The sequence below is a fragment of the Mus caroli genome, unplaced genomic scaffold (genome assembly GCF_978045245.1).
Source record: "Mus caroli unplaced genomic scaffold, Mus_caroli_1 scaffold_14, whole genome shotgun sequence".
Lineage (NCBI taxonomy): Eukaryota > Metazoa > Chordata > Mammalia > Rodentia > Muridae > Mus > Mus caroli.
Genome location: NW_028227269.1, coordinates 1,306,054 through 1,326,214, shown reverse-complemented (window position 1 = coordinate 1,326,214; position 20,161 = coordinate 1,306,054). Strand labels below are relative to the sequence as shown.

Genomic DNA, 20,161 nt, shown 5'->3' with positions numbered 1-20,161 from the left:
TTGGCTTCTTTTCTAACAGGGAGGTGGATTAGATGTATTATCTGAGAGATTTCCACCACAGCAAGCAACACCACCTTTGATGATGGAAGACAGACCCACCCTCTATTCCCAGCCATACTCATCTCCTTCTCCCACCGCTGGTCTCTCTGGCCCTTTCCAAGGCATGGTACGGCAGAAGCCTTCACTGGGGACTATGCCGGTTCAAGTAACACCTCCTCGAGGAACCTTTTCACCCAACATGGGCATGCAGCCCCGGCAGACTCTCAATAGACCTCCAGCTGCACCCAACCAGCTTCGGCTGCAGCTGCAGCAGCGGCTACAGGGGCAGCAGCAGGTGAGTGCGGACCTCCTTGGCTCTCTCTTCCCCGAGGTTTGTGCTAGAGTACTCCATGACAACACAGGCATTTCAGTGAAAGTGTTGGGTCCATTCCCAGATCTCAGTGAAAAACCCAAAGACCTTCCTGGGTCTGCTAGGATGGGAGTAGGGGAGCCTTCTATTAAGGAATACTGGTGTAGCAGAGCACTTTGAAACCTACAGCTTAAAAGGAATACAGTTTTTGTGTTTTTAGATACAAACACAAATCTAACATTTTAGATTAGATACCATGTAATTACTAAATTAATAAAGAGAACTGTAACTTAGTTTATAAAGTAGAACAAGAAATACCATTGGACTGTTGAGAAAAAATAAAATTTATGTTATTTTGAAGTTGGTCAGATTGAAATCTAGTGATGATATGAATGAGAGAAAGGATACATATTGGAGGTTCTTGGATTTGTGCCTGATTTAAACCTTTTGTGTGACAAAAAATGAATCAGTGTGATGCTATAAATATGTAAGATTGTATTAGGAACAGACAGAAAGTTGATCGTTAAGGGCCCCGGGCAGATGGTGGGACCTGCCAGCTCTGTGCCTCTGATTGGGCTGGAAGGCGCTGCTGCTTGTTGTCAGTTTTTCAACTGTACTTGTATATTTCTTTGACTTTCTAGAAAAGCATTTGAAGAAATTGGTTAGAGTGGTACTAATTCAGGAAGAAAAATAAATCAGATGCATTAGAAAGCTGGGACAATGGCAGAGGGCATTTCTGACATTCTCACAACCCTGTCTTCAAGGCAGTGTGGTTTAGTGGTTCTGACTGCAAGTCAGATAAATCCTTTACCTCACTAAGAAGCAAATGGACCACGTAAGAGACTATAGTGCTCTTATCACAGTGCCTGGCATAGTGTAGCCTTTAGTGAGTACTAGCTTTATGAGACTGTGTTCAGCAAGTATAATAAACAGTGTAAATGTGTTTCTGTTCTATAAATGGGGTGGTGATGGAAGAGAGGACACGAAGCGATGAAATGGAAAACTCAAAATGATAAAAGAAAGGAATGTATTTAAAATGCTAGGGTAGAAAAAGCACTCAACAGTGAGTTAGGAAATGAGAGAAAGAGAAGTAGAAGCCCTGTTCCTGAGGAATAGTAAGGATAGAGGACTTCATACAGTATTTGCTGCTTCCATGGCTATTGGTATGGATTGGGTTCTCTGTTTTTTGCAGTTTCTGGTTTTTTTTGTTGTTGTTGTTGTTAGCTTTTCCAACAAAATCCATATTGCCCGTGCTCTCCTCAAACTCAGAATTCTCCCTCCTCCACCAAGAGCTGAGATTCCAGGTGGGCACATCATCACACCCAGATCTGTCATTTACTTTCAGGAAGAAAATAAGCATAGAAATGTTGAACATCTTAATTAGACACCCTTGGGGTGCACTCTTTTTTTGTTTTGGTTTGGTTTTGGTTTTGGTTTTTGTTTTTTTGGTTTTTTTCGAGGCGGGGTTTCTCTGTGTAGCCCTGGCTGGCCTTGAACTCAGAAATCTGCCTGCCTCTGCCTCCCGAGTGCTGGGATTAAAGGCGTGCGCCACCAACACCTGGCTTGGGGTGCACTCTTAAGTACTCTAAAGAAATACAAAAGGTAAATAATACAAGGAACTTAAATAGTCAAAACTCAGCTGTCTTCCCAAAACATTGAATCACACTGCAAGCAGTGTGTGCTAAGTACTAAGTCAAGAGTAGAGATGTGCACATGTGCTCAACTTACAAGCTAAGTTAAGGAAATGTGGTCTCAGTTTAGAGGCTCAGTAAGCAAGGCCTGGCAAGAAATGAGGCCAGGTCCCTGAGTTCATGAAATTGTATCATATTCAGTTCAGCTAAAAGCTGCGTTTGCTTCCAGTTGTTCCAAAACTGGCAAAGGGCTGAGGAGCTGAGAACCTGCAAAGGGGCTGCGGAGAGAATGGCCTTGCTCTGTTTCCTTTACAGCCCTTAAACACTTGTTCAAAGTGGGAGCATTTAGCAGCTTAAAAAACAGAATGTTGCTACATATATATGCTCGTGTCCATGGTCTTCTGAGTGTTGAACCTACATAGGTTTGGGTACAAAGAATCCCTTGATCTGATTATAAAAGCATGCTTATTTTTAAATGATTATGAATGTTTTATCTTATTCCACAAAGCTTGGGATTTTTGCTTTAACATTTGTATTGTATTAATTTTTCCTCAAAGTCTGTTTTGTTTTGTTTTGTTTCTGATCTAATGTGAGTCAGAAAATAAATGAATCAGGATTAAGAGGTAAGCTGTTAGGCAATAAGAAACATCACTGTTCACAGGGCTTTGGGTTTACATATGTGTGTGTGTGCGCGTGTGCATGTGTCCGTATGTGTGCGTGTATAACTCTAATAGACTATCTTCTTACATATAGTTCAATAAATAGTTCATATCCATAATTATCCATTTGTATAATTTATGACTTATGAACATCAACTAGCACAGAGCTGAGTTTCATGGCATAACCTAGACTACCTGCTACTCAGGAAACCAGTGCAGGGGGCTCACTGGCGCCCAACAGTTCAAAGTCGATCTGGGTAATGTAGTGAGACCGCAGGATAGCTCAGGGGTAGAGTGCTGGCATAGTGTGTGTGAGGCTCAGTCCTCATCAATGGGACAACAGCAGTAAAACAGCAGAATAATGGAGTATTAATGTTGTTGGTACTGTTATCAAATTATATTGAGGAATTTTTAAAAATTAATCTATAGATTATTTAGAATGAAATCTTCAGGTGACTCTTGTTGTCAGATAGAGACATGTAGGTAGCCCTGTGACACCAGCCTGACCCAGACTGACCTTCCAAACCAGCATCTCACAGGTTATTCTTAGAGATCCAGATTGATGGCTGGAAATAGGAAAAAAGAAGATTTGTAATGAGCAAATTGCAGGCTGCCCCTTCTCAGAGATGCACAGTGTACTTTGGCCAATTAAAAGTGCATAACATTACTGCAGTAAATAAATGTTTCACCTTATGTAACCCTCATTTCCAGTACTTCGTACAGCACAGTATGCTATTTTCCTGGCACATCTATTAATGTCCCGTAGAACAATGTGCTTTGGAACAGCAATTTGGGAAATGTGGGTCTAAAGTGATTATTTCTTCTAGTTAAATAAATAATCCATTTTCTCAGCACATTTGTTTCTTATGTAATTCTCTCTGGCTAATGATATCATGTTGGATTTTCCCCAAGTCTAGTTTCAGATGCAGTGTGAGTGCCGCCAGGGCCTTGGCGTCCGTGTATCCCCCACAGCTTCCCTCGCAGGCTTGTCCTCACTTCATACCTGCTCTGTCCTGATATTTTAAGACCTAAATCTGTCTCTTTTCCTCTAACATTTTACTTTCCTGGAGTGGCTATTCACATGCTTTCAGAAGCACACTAATATTGTATGTGTACATTTATGTGTATAGCCTACCTTTAGATGTTCTGAAAGCAACGATTATCTGATAGAGAGTTATTAGCCCTTTGGCAAATTGAATGGGAGATGTTAGTAAGTTTCACTACTAAAACTTTTCAATAATCAATAAAGTTTGTGTTACTTTACAAGGCCATGCCATTTTGGCTGCAGAAGTTGTCATCCTTCCTTGCTTGTCTCCATGCCCCTTAGTTGATGCACCAAAACCGGCAAGCCATCTTGAACCAGTTTGCAGCAAATGCTCCTGTTGGCATGAACATGAGGTCAGGCATGCAGCAGCAGATCACACCTCAGGTAAGCCAGACATTGGTAGAGCTCCCCAGCTCACACAGTGTTGCTTAGTGTTGACTTGAGTGTTGCTGGAATGCCTGAGAGTTCAGCTTTAAATGACACTCCTGGTGTGCATTGCTAGAGTGAATTAGCCTATTTGGGATGGATGCTTTCTCATACTTTGTCTATCTGTGTTTCATCTTACTGTTTTTGTTATTTTTTGTGATACTGGATAGTCAAGTAGAAAGCTGTGCGCCCTGATCAGCCGAAACAACAGCACTTTCTAGGTTTATTTGTTGTAAGATCATTGTTTATAAACCTAGAGTCATGGAACTTTACACTTAAAAATAACTGAATAGAGGTCAGTGAGATGGCACAGAGGCGAAGACACAACTCAAAGCCTGGCAACCAGGGGTCTTTGAAGGAAAGAACCAACTTCATCAAGTTGTATTCTGTTACCTGCATATGCAGTGTGGCATATGTGCATGCACACACATGTGCACCAGTACAATAAACATTTTAAACTGGATGCATCCAGATGTGGTGAGCCTAGCATCTAGGAAGCCGAAACAGAAGGATCCCAAGTTTAAGACCAGCCTGGGCTACATGGCCAAACCATACTCACCCAACACACACGCTCCAAACAACCAAACCTGACACCCTTCCCCCGGCAGCTAGCACTCACTTCCATATATATTTTCATAGTTCTACTTCAGCAACTTAAGCCAAGTTGATATAAATATTTAAGAGACAAGAACTGTAGAAATAAGGATGGTTCAGGGTTAAGAGTTCTGGCTGCTTTTCCAGAGGTTCCGCATTCTATTCCCTAGTACCTTCATGGTACTTCATGACTGTCTGATCTGTAACAGGATCCTATGTTCTCTTATGGTGTGCAGGTGTGCCTGCAGCCAAAGCATACACATATACATAAAATATTTAAATAAATAAGTCTTTTTAAAAGAACAAAACAATAGGGGCTGTTGAGATGGCTTTATGGTTAAGGGCACTGGCTGCTCTTTTAGAGGACCCAGGTTCAATTCCCACCACCGACATGGCAGGTAACAACTGGCTATAACTGACACCCTTTTCTGGCCTCCATGGGCACTACTTGCACATAGTACATAGACATACATGAAGGCAGAATACCCATATACATAAAATAAAAACAAAGAATCTTTAAAAATAAAATAAAGCAGTCAAAATAGATCTTGAAAAGCTCTTCATGAAATGGACCTTAATAAATTTGGAACAATACAGGAAGCTACCACTAATGAAAGAGATAATGTTGATGAGGCCACTTTTAAAAAACAGATCTGAGCAGTGGTAGCACACACCTTTAATCCCAGCACTCAAGAAGCAGAGGAAGGCAAGTTTGAAGCCAGCCTGGTCTACTGAGCGAGTTTCAGCCAGAGCTACTGAAACCCTGCCTCAAAAAAACCAAACCAAAACCAGATATATGAGCATCCTCATGAGTCCAAGTCTGAGTTTCTTGATCTTTCAAGTTGTAAACCTCAGTGTTGAATCCCATGTAGGAGAAACTAGGTTGTAAGGAAATCAGACTCTACTTTAGCAAGTCACATGACTTCTGTCAGAGAACCATGGTTCAGTTTTTTCCAAAGTGGACAGCGTCTTGTTGGCAGATTTCATTTTAAGGGAGCTATATCTATGCTTCAGACCTTATTGATATGCCATGTTGCTTTTCAAGTGACACCTGAGAAGTGACTTCAGACTAATTTCAGCCTCTCCTTTCTCACTATCATAAGCCACTTATCATAATGCCTAGAGTAGTAGTATGTTGCCTAATGATCTGAAATAGCTGTTTCCATTTACTTCTGTTGATGATCTTATTTTTAGCTATTTTCTTTTTAAATGATACTTTTTTTAGTTACTGAATCTCCCAATTTGTAGTTTCCCCCTTTTAATGGCCTTTATAAGTTTTCCTAAGCATAAAGATAATACCTATTTATTATAGACAATTTTGAGAAATACAGAAAATAATAAAGTTACTTTCAGTCATACTTTATTCATTTAAACAGAGTGCAGCAGTGACGACAGCAAAGACAGGAAAGCCTGCATCTCTGTAGAGATGTGCATTAGAAGCAGGGATGTGCATTAGAGACGGAGGTGTAACTACGTTAGGGACTCAGCAAGCACAGCTTCTCTTGCTTCTCTGAGGTTTTGATGTTTCTCAGTGGTTTTCTTGTCCAGTTTCATCACAAAACTACTTAACATTTACTTTGAGTTTTCTTATATAGTTCTTTTTGACCCTGGTTTTTAATCATAGATATCTAGCATTTCTTAGCTATTTTTGTGACCTGTAAATGTACTAAGGGGCTGGAGAGATGGGTCAGCAGTTCAGTTTAAAGCACTGGCTGCTCTCACAGAGAATCCAGGTTTGGTTTCCAGCACCCACAGGGTGGCTCATAACCAACTGTAACTCCAGTACCAGGGGATCTGACACCCTCTTCTGACCACAGCACGCCCTGGATGTATGTGGTATACACACATATACATGAAATAAATTTTTTGAAAAAAAAAAAATATATACTATTTTTCTCATTTTAGTTTTGCTTGTAACATGGTTTGCTCCAAGCTACCAGCTTTATCCTATAAGCATTCCAGAATAGGTAGATGATTATAATAATTTTAATAAGTAAGATATTTTCCCTTCTTTGTAGCCACCCTTGAATGCTCAGATGTTGGCACAGCGCCAGCGGGAGTTGTACAGTCAGCAGCATCGACAGAGGCAAATTATACAGCAGCAGAGAGCCATGCTCATGAGGCACCAAAGTTTTGGGAACAACATCCCTCCTTCATCTGGACTCCCAGTTCAAATGGGGACCCCCCGTCTTCCTCAGGGTGCTCCCCAGCAGTTCCCCTACCCACCAAACTATGGCGCAAACCCAGGAACCCCACCTGCCTCCACCAGCCCTTTCTCTCAACTGGCAGCAAACCCTGAGGCCTCCTTGGCCACCCGCAGCAGCATGGTGAACAGAGGCATGGCAGGGAACATGGGAGGACAGTTTGGCGCTGGCATCAGTCCTCAGATGCAGCAGAATGTCTTCCAATATCCAGGACCAGGTAAGCGGGGCACATGCTGCTCTTCTGACATCTGTAGCTGCTACCAGCTCTGCGTGTGCATCTGTTGCCTGGCTTGGGGGCATTGCTGAAGAGGAAAGCTGTAAGTGGTAAAGTCAAGGCTAGGCTCCAGCCTCAGGCACCACTGAATGCTTGGGTGCTTTAAGACTTCTCAGCTTGGTGGCTGAGATTAGTAAGTTAGGGGATTCGTAAAGATTTCTGACTGGAAAACTTAACATTTTATGCACAAGTAAATTCACTGACTTTCCTCTCCTGGGTCCCTGTGAAATCTGCTCAAATGGAGTCCTTCTCTTAGTACATTCATTCTAAGTCACTGCATGGTTCTGTTTTTATAGTTTATATAAGGATAATCAATAGTTACAGAATATCTCAGACTTCTTATTGATGGTAGCTAAATAAGTTATGACTTCCTCCACGGTGAATATTTTGGTTTCTAGAAGCTTTGTTTTTAATCTTTGTTTTCACTATTTTTCACTCTATTTATACCATTTAAAAAAAAAACAGTTCGGCCGGGCGTGGTGGCACACGCCTTTAATCCCAGCACTCGGGAGGCAGAGTTCGAGGCAGGTGGATTTCTGAGTTCGAGGCCAGCCTGGTCTACAGAGTGAGTTCCAGGACAGCCAGAGCTACACAGAGAAACCCTGTCTTGAAAAAAAAAACAAAAAACAAAAACAGAACAAACAAACAAAAAAAAAAAAAAACCAGTTCAGCTTTAAGTGAAAGAAAGTTTAGAAAATACATAAATTTCAGCTTTCATAGAAAATTTAAAGTATTTTTGAAATTATAGCCTGTGGAAAAAATAAAAAGAGTAAGTTAAGTACATTTCTGGACAGATTAACTACGCAGAAAGATACAAAACATCACTAAGAGTGTCAGCACTGTGGAATATTCTGTACAGTGATCTGCACTTGTGTGTGTAAAGACATAAGACCACAGCAGCGGACCCATGACATTATGGCAGGGGAAAGCAGAGTCAGCACTACACATGAGGCTGAACACTCACTACTAGTGCAGAGGACCTAGGTTCAGCTCCCAGCATCCACACGGCAGCTCACAGCTATAAAGTAGCTAGCCAGGTCTCTTAATTCCTGGCCAGCCCTCCACCCAGTTTCCAGCCCAGCCCCTCCAAACGTTTCTCCACCAGTTTCTCCCTCAGTTCCCCAACTGTTCTAGCTTCTGCTGAGCTCAGCTTCTCCTAGCTCAGCTGTCTCCTAACAATATCTTCTGCACCAACTGCCTTCTCTTCTCACTCTACTAACCTAATCCACTTTCTCTGCTTCAGCTGGCTTTTTTATAATCTATCCTGCTCCCAGAAAGCCAAGAGCCAACTAACACCGAAGGTCATAGAGTCAAGCCGTTCTAACACCTAGGAATTCTTAAAGGGCCATTTGGCTAGCAACTGGGGATCCTTTAAAGGGCCAGGTACACAAGATAAACCTTACTACACAGCTCTGTGTTACTCAGGCTCCAGGAGAGCTGACATTTTCTTCTGCCCTCTGCAGGCACAAGGCCTGCACATGGTGCAGATACATATGTGCAGAGGCTCACATGGACACATAAAATAAAAATAAATCTTTTTAGAGAAGATACATGACTTTCTGAAGAACACTTGAAAGTATTATACTAAATTATCAGCTGCGTGTTCTTTTCTTCTAGATTTTTATAACTGTATCTGTCTTGAAAAGCCTCAGCTTTAAGTTACAATTGCTTAGGGAAACAAGTGAAAAGAAAGCACTAGTGTAACAAAACATGAAGAGAAACACATTCTTAAGGGTTCCTGCTTTAGCCTAAGAGAGTGACAGCAGCCATGTTCACTCTTCCCTGGGAGAGAAACAGTGTCAAAGGACAGGAACAGTGATCCTAGGGACTGACAGCTCACTGCAGACCAGAGCCCAGCGGGAGTGGCTGGGAGAGTCCGGACAGCTGGTGCAGAGGGCACAGCTTGAGGAGAGAGCTACCCATAGAAAGCCAAGACTCCATACAGAGGGTCCCTCGGCAGCTCTCAGCCTGCACACTTGTGTGCCCACAAGCAGGGCCCGAGCAGCAGGCCTGAAGACTAGAAGAAACAGTGTTCAGAGTTCACACAACGCCGTTTTCCATCTAACCAACCCGGAAAACCTCATAACTCATGGATGTCGAGTAGAATATTGTTTACCTCAAGTGGGGCAGAATAAGTCCGGACCCAAATCCTGATCTTGATTTTTCTAGGTACAAGACCCATAAAGAGCTTTGGTTTCTGTATAACCTAACCACAATCCAGATAGTAAGCTCAAAGACACTTAAGAAATATTTGTCACCTGGCGTGTTGGCACACGCCTTTAATCCCAGCACTCGGGAGGCAGAGGCAGGCAGATTTCTGAGTTCGAGGCCAACCTGGTCTACAGAGTGAGTTCCAGGACAGCCAGGGCTACACAGAGAAACCATGTCTCAGGAAAGGAAAGGAAAAAGGAAAGGAAAGGAAAGGAAAGGAAAGGAAAGGAAAGGAAAGGAAAGGAAAGGAAAGGAAAGGAAAGGAAAGGAAAGGAAAGGAAAGGGGAAAGGAAAGGAAAGGAAAGGAAAGGAAAGGAAAAAGGAAAGGAAAGGGAAAGGGAAAGGAAAGGAAAGGAAAGGAAAGGAAAGGAAAGGAAAGGAAAGGAAAGGAAAGGAAAGGAAAGGAAAAATATTTGTCTTAAAAAATATGTACATCTCTTATAAAGGTAAAATTCAGAAAATCTGAAGTTTGGCTTTTAAAACCACCAGGTAGGCAAAGAAGCAGGAAAGTGTAGCCTGCAACAGCCAAACCTAACCCAGATTATTTGAGAAGACAAAAGGGACCCGGGAGTGGGGACAAGAGAGGACAATAAAGGATGTGAATATAATCCAAATATATTGCATACATACATATCATGTCACAGTAAGACCTATCATTCACACACACTAATAAAAACCATACAGATGTTAGGATGAGGTAGGAACTTTCATGTTCAAAAATCGTCACTTTAAGAAATTAGAAACTATGAATGCATTCTGTGTGTTCAGTAAATTAGAAGGAGATTTGAGCATGTTAAATAGAAGTATGCATAACATCAGTAAAATAGAAATCAAACTTACAGAGAAGAGCATAGGTAAAAAAATACAGTGGTGGTGTGAACAGCTGGTTAAAAGTTACATAAGAAAAGAAGAACAATGGAAACTAGAATTGCAAGAGGAGAGCAGAGGAAGTAGCCAGCCTTGGTGCCTGCCTTTAATCCCAGCTCTTGAGAAAAAGAGGCAGCTGGATCTCAGCAAGTTTGGGGCTGCCCTGGTCTATACGGTGAGTTCTGGGGCAACCAGGACGACATAGAGATGCCTTGTGATGAGGGCTGGAGAGATGGCTCAGCAGTGAAGAGCACCTGGTTTAATTCCCAGCACCCATGACTGTCTGTATCTCAGTCTCTGGAGATCGGGCGCCCTCTTCTGGGATCCTTGAGTATTGCATGCATGTGGTGCACAGACATCCATGCACATAAAAATAATAAATAAAATACTCAAATTCTGATAATTCACTTGAAATTGATCCTATAATCCATTGCAATCCAAAATTTTAACATATATTTTAGCAAAACTGACAACTTACCCTATATTGTATATGCTAATGTATATGGAAACTTAAAGGACCTAGAATAACCAAAACAGTTTTGTACAGGAAAGATAAAATTAGCCCACTATTTAATTTCAAAGACTATACATACATACAGTGAGATGTATATCACTAGAACAAAATGTCTATAAATAAAATTCTATTTTTAGACCAATTGCTTCTTAGCATAGTTATATTGATGTCTGCTAATAAGCATGTTTCTAAACTTAAAAAGGAATGAACACTGAGTTGACAAATGCACCAAAATGGTTGAATCCCAAAAGTGTCATTGCTAAGTGAAAGAAGCCAGGCACAAAAGACAAGATATGGTGCTATGATGAAATCCCTGTGAAGTGTGCACACGCTCTGGTTTAGCTCCATTGGAAGAATGCTTGTCTCGCATGCATAGGCCCTAGGTTTAGCCCCAACTTTACATGGTGGCATCCACACTCATAATCTCAGCAGTTCAGGAGGTAGAAACAAGAAGGTAAGAAATTCAAGGTAACCCTTGACTCTGTAACAAGTTCAAGGCCAGCCTGGAAGCCTTCAGATCCTGTCTCAAAAGCAAAGAACAGTTTATATGGTGATGCGTGCAGAGCTGAGTTAGCAGGAGAACAGACAAGGATTGTCCATTAGGAACAGGCAGGGAAGATCAGGTGGGAACCAAACACCTAAGCTGCATTGTGGTAGTGGTTACACAGCTCTGTGCTATAAAGAAAGCTTTTTTCAAAGAGGGGAAAGGGAGACAGCACACACAGAGAAGCCTGGGAAGGAGTGGCCAGCAACATTCTGGTGATTTTGCATTTCACAAATGGGCTTTTCTTGCCTAATTGTTTTCCTTTCTCGAGTTATTTTTTTTTTTTTTGCTCAGACAAGAAATCTATTATATATGTTCATTATTTGAACTTGAAAATTCTTATTAGCAAATAAATAAATAAATGAAACAGAAAAAGATCAAATATAATCCTTCTGTACAAATGAATATCACAGCAACTTAAAGCCCTTCCAAACTTCTGTCCTTGTTTATCTACTTGTACTAAGATTCCCTACAATGTTAAGAGACCACTTTTCCTTCATTTTTGTTCTGTTAAAGAAGCAATTTCTAAATGACTTATAGCAAGTGCTTTTTTATTATTAATTTATGATGTTGATACATTTATGATTGTATTTACATCAATTAATGTGTGTCATTTTCAGGACTAGTTCCCCAAGGTGAGGCCACCTTTGCCCCATCTCTAAGCCCTGGGAGCTCCATGGTGCCGATGCCAGTCCCTCCTCCTCAAAGCTCTCTGATCCAGCAAACTCCACCTACTTCTGGGTACCAGTCACCAGACATGAAGGCCTGGCAGCAAGGAACAATGGGAAACAACAAGTAAGGGAATAGTTTTTCTGTATGAGAGTCCCTGGCACTCCACAGCCCATAAGAGCAGCCATGCTTCCTTCATGTGATTGTGTGTTCACAGTCCAGAGAGACTGGACACTGCCATTTACATGATGGAAGGAACTGAATTTTGTTATTGACAGAGGAAAATAGGATTGTTAGCTGTATGAAGTAGCAGTTCATCACCTAGGCGGATTTGTGTGTGAGCGAACCATGTAAGGGTCTAGTGGCTCTGGCCTTCTCGCCCCCGTCCTCACACAACTGAGGGGTGAGGCCCATGCCCATCAGTAACAGCTTTCCTAGGACAGATGGAGAAAATATTTTCAAAAGGAAAATATTTTATTATCTCAGTAGGTACAGAAAAAGATCAAGCTTGATATCCGCTGATTCAAATAAAATCTCCATTCTGTGATTATAAGAAAATCTTTTTATTGAAATAGAGTAGATAGTTTCTTAAAGCCACACTAGTAAAATGCCAGAGTTCACTCGAGCAGAGAGGCACATAGCCGCCCTCCATTCAGCGCATATGAAAGCTCTCAGACGAGACCCTGCAACCCTGAGGCTTCTGGAGTCATCTGCTTTGCCTGATCTTGCAAGTCTGCAGTCTTAGTGGCCTCATCTTACCCGCTTAGCTTATAAAGTTACCTTGCTGAGGTTTTTTTTTTTCTTCTTCTTCTTCTTCTTCTTCTTAATTCTGAATGCTAAAGTTCTCACACATCACTTGCTTTTATAAGGATTTTAATTTGGTTGTGTCTTGGTTCTAATGACAGGGAAGCCATTTAGTCTGACAATCTAATAAGTAAAGTCGTTAAAATTGAAAACATAAAACCACATTCTCTTAAAGTTCACTGAGAGGTGGGAGAGGAAATCTTTTGTGAGAGAACTGTGTAGCTCTCAGTAAAGACTGTGTGTAAATGGGTTGAACCATCTCTGAAACATGCAAGAAGCATTTAGTCTCCTAGTGCGTTCTAACCCCAACTTCCTGAACTCGCTTGAGACTTCATGGTCTGTCATTATAATTGTACCCTGTAGGCACACAGCTCCCCTTCCCAGATCTTTCTGCTGTGCTTAGACACAGCGGCTCCCCAGTGAAAACCTGGGGTGAATGCTCCATGCTGGGGGCACCTACATATTCAGTTTAAATATGAATGGCTAGCAGTTAGCTCAACAGTGGAGTTCTTACTTAGCACATACAAGCCATGAGGTAGAGTCCCTAGAAATAAGGGCAGAGAACAGGGAGGAAGAAAAGAAGAAAGGAAAGAGAAAGGAGAGAGGAAAGGAAGGGGAACAACTGGAAGCCAGGCTGACGGGTTTCACTAGCCTGGCTCTGTTGCACCTTGCACTTTAATTCCTTAAAAGACTGTGCTCTGCTCACCTCCACCCACGCCCTGTCGAGCCAGGCAGGCTCGTCTTCACCACTAAAAACTGTTCCTGCCACGGTGGTTAGTGTCCCAGTTGATGCCAGGTTCAATTCCTGTCAGAGCCTTTGACGTACTTACCTTTCTTTTTGTTTAAGTTCGTTCTTCTTTCGTGTTTTAGAGCACCTTTCTTTCTTGCTCTCTTGCTGCTGGTGGCTTTCTTTCTCCTTAGTCTCTCTTGCTGGAAGCCATCATTTGCTGGAGGTAAACCCTGTGGCCTCCGTGCAAGCCCAGGAATCCATCCTAGGGCCTCTTTCTCATAACTACTTGCTCTCTTGGCTATGACATCCAATCTTAAGGCAAGCACTGGGAGAAACCTGGACTCTCAGCACTTGGGAGGGAGAGGCAAGAGGCTCAGGAGTTCAGGACTGACTTCCATTACCTAGTGAGGACAAGGCCAACATGAGCTGCATGATGACCTGTAAAAAACAAAGACTGTTGAGGCCAGGGGGTGGCTCGCTGCAGGACTCCAGAAACCACATCAAATTGCCAGAACTGTTGGCACCAGTTTATAATCCAAGGCTAGAGGGTCCTGAGCTCTCTGACAAGCCACACTAGTCTAAATGGTGATCCTCAGGCCAGAAAGAGATCCCCACTGCACAGGAAGTAGATGATAGACCTGAGGAGGACACCTGGCTGACCCCAGGCCCTCACACACACACACACACACACACACACACACACACACACCTATAAACACATTCATGTCCTCAGTCACCCTATGTCTCTCCTCGACTTACTGTTGCAAGTATCTGTATGATTATGCTTTTATGTAAAGTTTAATCTCTAGCCTATACATCTCCCCAAATATCATGCTGTATATCCAGCTACCTACCTGACATCTCAGACTCCGAAGTCTAAAGCTATCACAAATCTAACATGACAAACCTCACTGATGCCCTCCCTGAAGCCTGATCTTCTCTGACCTTTCTCCATCTTAGTACATGACAGCTCTATTATTCTAATTGCTCGGAAGAAAAACTTTTCTGGTTTTCACGTCTCATATCAAGCAAACCAACAAATCACACCATTGCTCCACTCACCTACTGCATACAACACAGGGCAAAGCAAACATGAACACCTTTGTCCTGTAGCATCCGTCACTGTAGCTTCCTGTTCCAGCTACAGCCAGAGTAATAGCCACATTCCCAAGGCAGATGTCAGAACTCTAATAGTTATAGCGAATCTAGAACTGGGCTGTCTCTGGGTCACTCTCATCTATGTGGAGAGCTCCACACAGACCTTAGAGTGGTTCTAAGCAGAACCACTGTAAAAGCCACACCCAGTTATTTCTCAGACTTACTTAAACAAGGACCTCTTTGGTTGTTACTAACCTGTAGTGCCAATGGGAGCCACTCTGGACCAGTGTCTTCATCTTTCTCTTTTTTCCCTCTATGTATGGGTTGAGAAATGAGTAGCACTACTTCAGAAAACAGTGGTCGGCCCCTGAGGTGGACAGGAAAGCAGGCCCATTAGAACTGACCTCAGGCGCCAGTAAGCCAGCTGACCTACAACAGGGATTAAGGCCACAGAGGGGTCTAGCTTCTTCCTTTGAGGGAAGAAAGTAAAGTGTAATTAAGAACAGTCTGAAGGAACACAAGCTAATATATGGTTCCAAATGTAAATCTGAAAGAAAATTAAGCTCTAGCTTGGCTTTCTTCAGTTTGATATCACTGCAGTTCTTAGGACTTCCATATGTGTTAACTTATAGAGCTTGGCTCCCCCAGGGATGACTTGGGTACCAACTGACAAATGAATGCTATCTAAGGCAATATGTTCTTGTTGGAAAGTGAACGTAGGTCAATAGACGTATTTAGTCCCTTTGCTTGTGGGAACACTGCCTAACAAACCTACACACTGTGCAGACTTGAAAGGTTCATAGATACAGTATTGACTGTTTCTGAGGCATATAATTTTCAGTGTTTTATAATTAACTTGGGGAGGAAATTGCTACTTTTCTTCAACCATGATGAATAGACTTTTTCTTGGCTTGTTGATTTCAGTATGATTACCTTAATGGACTGAAGCTATAGATGTCAGGAAGTCCTACTTACCATTGAGAGCTAACAAAGAATAAATAAGTAACAACTGGTGAAATTGCTTTTGGAATCAGAAATAACGATTGAGTAACAATCAAAATATTTGGTATTTTTAGATCTTACAAAAGACAAAGTATACATTTGTGTCATTGAGGATTTTCAGGGTTTGAATATAAAGTTCCAATTTGAATTTACATCGAATTTATTCCAACTTATTTTAACTACTAAAATAAACTTATTTTATGTTTAAAATGTTTGGAATAGTAACAATCCAAAACCTGACCATGAATAAGTTAAAAACAAGTCCTCTGAAAATACAAGCTGCCCTTATATGTTGCTTCCAAGAAAAGATGTAAAATTTATCTGTGTTCACACTGAGGAGGGAACTCAACATGAACCATTTCATTATTAAGCCCATTAGGCAGAATTCAGAATGTACCTAAATTATGATCTGCTCTGATATATAAGATACTGCCTTATGTGTATTTAAAATGTAAAATATTTTATTTGGAATTCTGTCCCATTAACCCTGTGTTCATGAGCAATGCATGTAACTTAGAGTGTTTTTGAGTTAACAGTGTGTTCAGTCAAGCTGTCCAGAGCCAGCCTGCACCTGCACAGCCAGGAGTGTACAACAACATGAGCATCACCGTGTCCATGGCAGGTGGAAACGCAAACATTCAGAACATGAATCCAATGATGGGCCAGATGCAGATGAGCTCTCTGCAGATGCCAGGGATGAATACTGTGTGCTCTGAGCAGGTAAGCAGCATAGTTGGCAGACTACACACAATACAACACTGTCAACTACCAAGGAAAACCAGGTATGTTGACAGTTATCAGCAAAAACCATGCTTCTTTATTCCTTCCCACCATCTCGTTCTTGAAAGATAGAGCGGGGAATCAATGGTTAAGAGCATTGGCTGCTCTTCCAGAGACCCAGGGCTTAATTCCCAACACTGATATGGGGGCTCACAATGATCTGTAACTCCAAGGAGCCCAACATCCTCTTCTGGCCTCTGCATATATGTGGTGCACAGGCACATGCATAAGCAAAATACCCATATACCTAAATATTAAAAATAAGAATAAAAAAATAAAATGGACCAGACAAATGGCTCAGTGGATAAAGGTGCTTGCTAATCAATCCTTACTACCCGAGTTCAGTCTCTGAGACCCCTCGGGCCCACATGTTAAAAGGAGAGAACTGACTCCTGCAAATTTTCTTCTGACCCCCCAGAATATTATAGAATATTATTATAGAGTATAGAATAATATTATAGTAATATTATACAATGCACACACACAAACACTATCTTTCCTTTAGATTTCCTTTTTTTTTTTTTTAATTCCTGTTTCCCAGAAATTACATAGTAAGCCTAAGGAAACAGAACCTAGTAACTTAATAATCTGTATCATTTTGTTTACTTATTTTAGACAAGGTCTTATGTAGCCCAGGCTAGCCTACAACTGTCTATGTGAAGGAGGATGATCTTGAACTCCTGCTCTCCTTCCCCTTCTTCCCAATTACTAGATGCTTCAATGCCCATCTAGTGATCTGTATCTTGTAGCAAAATAAAGGCACAAAATCAAATTATTTTTATCCTTGTTATTATTAGATTAGGTTATTCACTGTCTCTATTAGATTAAAACAAAATAAAATGAATTGGGCAAAAATAAATCTAATGGGTGTTCCTCTTTTTAAAATTTAATTTTATATTCCATTCCCCACTCCCTCCCCATCCACCCTCCAACTGTTCCACATTCCACACCTCCTCCTCACCCCACCCCATTTCCATGTGATGTCCTCACCCTCTACCCCACCTGACCTCTAAACTCCTTGGGGCCTCCCTGGGGTCTCTTGAGGGTTAGGTACATCATCTCTGAATGAACACAGACCTGGAAGTCCTCTACTGAATGTGTGTTGGGGGCCTCTTATCAGCTGGTATATGCTGTCTCTTTGGTGGTCCAGTGTTTGAAAGATCTTGGGGGTCCAGATTAATTGAGACTGCTGGTCTTCCTACAGGATTGCCCTTCTGCTCAGCTTCTTTCAGCCTTCCCTGATCCAACAACAGAGGTCAGCAACTTCTGTCCATTGGGTGGGTGTAAATATCTGCATCTGACTCTTTCAGCTGCTTGTTGGGTCTTTCGGAGGGCAGTCATGATAGATCCCTTTTTGTGCATGTATCATAGCCTCAGTAATAGTGTCAGGCCTTGGGACCTCCCCTTGAGCTGGATCCCACTTTGGGCCTGTCACTGGACCTTCCTTTCCTCAGGCTCCTCTCCATTTCCATCCCTGTAATTCTTTCAGACAGGAACAATTATGGGTCAGAGGTGTGACTGTGGGATGGCAACCCCATCCCTTACTTGATGTCCTGTCTTCCTGCTAGAGGTGGGCTCTATAAGTTCCCTCTCCCTACTACTGGGCATTTCATCAAAGGTCCCTCCCTATGAGTCCTGGGAGTCTCTTACCTCCCAGGTCTCTGGTGCATTCTGGGTGGTTCCCCCCAACTTCCAATTTCCTGAGGTTGCCTCTAACAGGTGTTCCTTATGTAGTTGTTTTTTACCTTTTTGTTTAATTCAGCCGTCTTTGCCTTTTAATTAGATTGGTTATTCCATGTATATTTAATGTGGTTATTGCTATGATTGGAGTTTTCTTTTGTTTTCTGAGACAGGGTCTCACTATATAGCCTTGCTGGGCCTGGAACTCACTATGTAGGCCAGCCTGGTATTGAACTCAGAGATCTGCCTGCCTCTGTCTACTGAGTGCTGAAATTAAAGGCATACACCATCATGCCCCATGGTATGGTTGGGTTTATGTAGCCCATCCTATTTGGTTTTGCTTTGTCCTCTTTTTGACTTTGTGAATGTATAGTTGAATGTTTCTTTGTTCTGTCTCCTTTGTTAGCTTATTCACCATCATATAGCTGTTTGGGTATCTTAATCTTTGCTTTAGCATTTATATTCTTTCACTTTCATTGCCATCTTGCAGTGGTATTAAGTCACCTCATATGTAGTATAAGGACCTTATGCAGTGTGTTTCCCACTTAGCCCTCCTATGTTATAACTTCCATTGTATCTGCATGTGTTATATATGCCTCACTACGTGGTCATTATTTCTTCAGACAGTCAACTGTTTTAAAATTTTAAGTACTTTATCTGTACCTGCCCATCTGGTATAATTCCCTTCTTCCTGTAGTATTTATCATAGTACACGTCTGCTGCCAAGTCTTTTGGCTTTCTAAGTCTTTGTTTCTGCTTTATCTTTGGAAGTATTTCTCCCAAGTCCCAGTGCGGCAGTGTTAACTTTCAGAACATTAAAGCTGCTGCCTGGCAGCTCCTTCTGATGAGGATTTGTGTCTCCCGTCACTGTGTCCTCTGTGTGATGGAGCTCCAGCGATTGGTCATGATGTGCTTTTCCTTTTTCCTATTCTTAGGACTTAGTTAGATTCTTGGTCCATGAATGTATAATTTTCATCAAATTTCGGAAAATGTTAGTCATTCTTCAAGGTTTTTTTTTTTTTTTTCTGTCACTATCCCTTCCCTCCAGTTACACATATAGTAGACCATTTGGAGGTATCCCATCATTCACTGATACCCTGGGGCTGAAGGAGGGAGTTGATTTTAGTACAAAGTTTAGTCTCTCTGTCTCTGTCTCTCTTTCTCTCTCTCTCTCTCTCTCTCTCTCTCTCTCTCTCTCTCTCTCTCTCTCTCTCACACACACACACACACACACACACACACGAGGTGAGTGGGACCTATAGCCCAGGCTGACCTTGAACCTCTGACCTTCCGGTTTCTTCAAGTACTGTGACGACAGACATGTGCCACCACAGCAGATTTTTGTGTGGTGCTGAGTGTGGAGTCCAAGGCTTCGTGTATCCTAGCTAGCACTTGACCAGCTGAGCTCCATCTGCAGGCCCCTAGGTGTTTATTTTAAATATTTTCTATTTTCCTAGCTAAAGGTTCACTGATGTTTTTCATTATCTAATCTGTCAATTTTGTGTGGCGTGTTTTTCATCTCAGACATTTCAATATCTAGATGTTATATATGAATCTTTTCTATTTCAAATTGCTAATGTACCTTCCATCTTTCCTCAGTTTTCTTCCTTTGTTGTTGAGTCATCTCCCTCCTTCGGCTTGTATGTAGATCTGGAAATGGACTCAGGTCATTGGCTTGTGCAGAAGGTGCCTTAGCTGCTGGGTCATCCTGTCATGAGTTACATGAGGAACTAAGTCATCTTGCCAGCTCTCTTTTTTGAATGAGCCAGGTTTTTCGTTATTTCCTTTCTTGAATTTGAAGTATTATTTGGCTTAAAAGGCCTTGCCGCAAGCCTTGCCACTCTCCAGCTATAACAACCATCGCACAGGGTCCCCTCAATCAGGTTGTTACAAGCTTAGCCAAGAGGGCTAGTTTCTTGTTGCCATTAACCTCAGTTGGGTTGGTTTGGTATTCATCACAAAGGGAGGCCTCCACCAACTAGAAATATTTCAGCTCATCACAGTTGGACACAAGTGCACAAAGATGAGCTTGGTGCTTGTAAGGCTTTAGCAACTTCACAGTTCAAGTGCTAGACCATCC

The 20,161-nt window shown here is 41.9% G+C and overlaps 1 protein-coding gene across 8 annotated transcripts in view; it reads left to right on the top strand.

The window, feature by feature from the left end:
• Positions 1 to 20,161, top strand: part of Ncoa1 (nuclear receptor coactivator 1) — a 257,999-nt gene that overhangs the window by 229,829 nt on the left and 8,009 nt on the right. For all 8 annotated transcript variants that reach the window (XM_085830179.1, XM_085830180.1, XM_029484858.2 and 5 more), the window contains 5 exons: positions 20 to 334; positions 3,967 to 4,068; positions 6,723 to 7,125; positions 11,939 to 12,113; positions 16,158 to 16,341. In XM_085830179.1, the coding sequence (XP_085686305.1) occupies positions 20 to 334; positions 3,967 to 4,068; positions 6,723 to 7,125; positions 11,939 to 12,113; positions 16,158 to 16,341 (1,179 nt within the window). The remainder of the gene's footprint in view (positions 1 to 19; positions 335 to 3,966; positions 4,069 to 6,722; positions 7,126 to 11,938; positions 12,114 to 16,157; positions 16,342 to 20,161) is intronic.